This window comes from Scomber scombrus, chromosome 15 (assembly GCF_963691925.1).
Source record: "Scomber scombrus chromosome 15, fScoSco1.1, whole genome shotgun sequence".
NCBI classification, from domain to species: domain Eukaryota; kingdom Metazoa; phylum Chordata; class Actinopteri; order Scombriformes; family Scombridae; genus Scomber; species Scomber scombrus.
Window position 1 is genome coordinate 24,611,656 of NC_084984.1, and position 2,930 is coordinate 24,614,585.

The 2,930-nt window shown below is 40.2% G+C and overlaps 1 protein-coding gene across 1 annotated transcript; it reads left to right on the plus strand.

Moving 5' to 3' along the window:
• Nucleotides 1–952: 952 nt before the first annotated feature.
• LOC133994955 (THAP domain-containing protein 6-like) lies at nt 953–2,604 on the plus strand. The gene is made up of 5 exons (XM_062434198.1): nt 953–1,032; nt 1,378–1,570; nt 1,696–1,809; nt 2,149–2,359; nt 2,477–2,604. The coding sequence occupies exons 1-5, from the start codon at nt 953–955 to the stop codon at nt 2,602–2,604; spliced, it is 726 nt and encodes a 241-aa protein (XP_062290182.1).
• The last annotated feature ends 326 nt before the right edge of the window (nt 2,605–2,930 follow it).

Below are 2,930 nucleotides of genomic sequence, written 5' to 3' on the forward strand. Positions count from 1 at the left end.
AATCCTGCAAAAGCATCATCAAAGTGTGTGTGTGTGTGTGTGTGTGTGTGTGTGTGTGTGTGTGTGTGTGTGTGTGTGTGTGTGTGTGTGTGTGTGTGTGTGTGTGTGTGTGAGTGAGTGAGTGAGTGAGTGAGTAAGTGAGTGAGTGAGTGAAAGGGACTCTATAGGTACTCTATATAAGTTACCTTTGTTTTGTATATGGTAATTTACACAGTAGTTGTACTTTAAGGATTTTCAGTTGTGGAGTAGATTATGACATTATGTGACGTGTAATTGATTTTAGCAAGCTTACATCACTTAATTGAGATACAATCAAGCGGGGAGTTCTGAAATGATGCGTACGCGGAAGTAACTTAAAACTGCATTCTATCAAAAGTCCACCAGGGGGCGACCGTTTTGGTGTCAAAAGGACTTCCGTCTCTATACAAGTCAATGGAGAATTCACCAACTTCTCACTTGATTTATAACCTCAGTAAACGTTTTCAAAATGTGTTTATGGTCTCAATCGCTAGTTTAAAGCCTTCTTCAATGCAGTATGATGTTCATTTGTGAAATGTTGGCCTCCCTGATTTTATATTTGACGATAAAGCAGGGTATGCATTAGGGCGTGGCTACGTTGTGATTGACAGGTTGATTGGTTCAAAGGTTCAGGAGGGCGCCTCATGCTCCTCCTGATGCCCATATAAGTAGAATCCGTGTTTTGTTTTTTTACCCAGCATGCACCTGAAATTTTCAACATGGCGCTGCTCAGATCGGATAATATTCGCTTCCAAGCAGTGTTGTGACAATCATAGACATAATAAAGAGTAGACGTCTCATTGGCTGCTGGGATACGAGAATTTCGGGCGCCATCTTGAACCGGTCATCCTATCCATAGACATAATAAAGAGTAGACGCCGAATCAACCGCTACTGCCTACTGGCGCTGACGAGACAACCACCAAAACAGTAAGATGCCTGAGCACTGTGCGGCGTATTCCTGTCAAAATCGGCGGACTGTTCAAAACAGGGCTCGGGGGATTACTTTTCACAAGTAAGATTGAACATTATTATTGGTTGTACTTAGTGAATAGAATATAACTGTACTGTATTTATGTCCACCAGCGAAATCAGACAACAGAACATCTGACTGTAGAATAGTTTGCAAACAAGCTTACTCACAATTTCAGCAGCTTTGGTTCATTATCAACATCAAAATAGGAGTTTTGTTGAAGAAAGGTTCTAAGACATTTGAAAGAAGAAAATAGGAAAAAGAAGTAAATAGGAATAATAGGAAATATGAAGATAGGAAATAGAAAAATAGGAAGAAGAACTTAGAAAAATAAGCTAACCTCCTTTGTAAAAAGTTTCTCACAAATCTCCCGTTTTCCTTTTGAAGGTTTCCCAAAGACAGAGATGTTAGGAAGAAGTGGGACGTGGCTTTGAGGAGGGAAGGATTCACTGCAAGTGATTCATCAGTGCTTTGCAGTGAGCATTTTAAGCAGGACGATTTAGATAGGACAGGTCAGATTGTCCGACTCAGAGATGGTGTTATTCCATCCATCTTCAGCTTCCCGGTTCATCTCCAAAGAGTAGGTGTATCATGATAAGGCTATTAGCATTCATAAATGTAAATATATCAATCACAGGGCAGGGTGTGATACTTATCCCTGTATACTGTATATATATTTTCAAGTATTATGCTTCTTCATTTTAGCCGGAAAAGGGCAGGACTACGTGTACCTCCAGAAGATCTGAGGAGAGCCTGTCTGTGGCCTCTCAGGATGCCTCACACACTGCAACCTCACACCCACAACCTCAGCCTAATGATGTGAGTATTTCTATTTTAAACATCATATCATAATGGTCCTGGACATATTAAAATCTCACTTATTTGCTGCCACCCATATTAAACACCTATACACACACAATTGAAGACATGTTGAACATGCATTCCTGCCACACACACACACACACACACACACACACACACACACACACACACACACACACACACACACACACACACACACACACACACACACACAGTGCTGGCAGAGGCTTTGACAGGTGATGACTATAAGAAAGAATGTGGGTCATACTCTAGTGGTGTCAAATTGATGTGTGTGAAGTGAGACAATCAAACCATGTTCATCCCTCTTTCTACTAGGATCATGGCTATGCCTTGCCTGCTTCTCCTACCTCTCTTAAGGCCAAACTCAATGAAGCCTTAGCAAGAGTGGAAAGTCTGGAACGAGAGAAGAAGAATGCCATGGCCAGAGAAAAGAGGGCAAAGACCACAGTGAAGAGTCTTTTAGGAGATTTGAGGGAAAAAAACCTTATTAATGAAGAGCTCGAAGAGAGGCTTGAATTCTACTCAGGTAAGATGAAATTAGCACTTTGAAATCCACATCTACATCTTATTCTTACACTCTTTATTAAACTCCTTAGTTGTTATCTGAAGGGGACTTATTCTTCTTCTTTATTATGTCTATGAGTGTCACTGCCCGATTTCCGGAGCTGCCCGATTTGCTGTACGGACCGTCTGCGCATGCGCGAACGAGCCGCCATCTTGTATGGTATCTCCACTTGGACAAACTTCATTCCGTCTCTGCCCGATTTCTAGCTTTGTTGTGATTCTTATACATATATTTATAACTATATATCAGTCTCTCAATTAGAATACAACCAGAAAATAGTTTAAAGTGGTGTAAAGTATAAAGATAAGATAAGATAAAACTTTTATTGATCCCACAGTGGGGACAATTCACCACTACAGCTGCTCATGATATGAGAAAAAAACTAAACATATGTGTACCACAATAAAAATTAAAACTAAAAAAGGACCTTAAACTGCAGTTATAACATATAGTAGGCTATATACAACAATAAAATTAAAACCTAAAAGGAAAGAAAGGACCTTCTTTGCACTAGAGCATAGCAGGGACTTTA

Coding starts and splice junctions, on each gene's coding strand:
- LOC133994955 (XM_062434198.1), top strand. CDS start 953: ATGCCTGAGCACTGTGCGGCGTATTCCTGTCAAAATCGGCGGACTGTT. Junction 1,571..1,695: donor TCCCGGTTCATCTCCAAAGA/GTAGGTGTATCA, acceptor TCTTCATTTTAG/CCGGAAAAGGGCAGGACTAC. Junction 2,360..2,476: donor GAGGCTTGAATTCTACTCAG/GTAAGATGAAAT, acceptor TATGTCTATGAG/TGTCACTGCCCGATTTCCGG.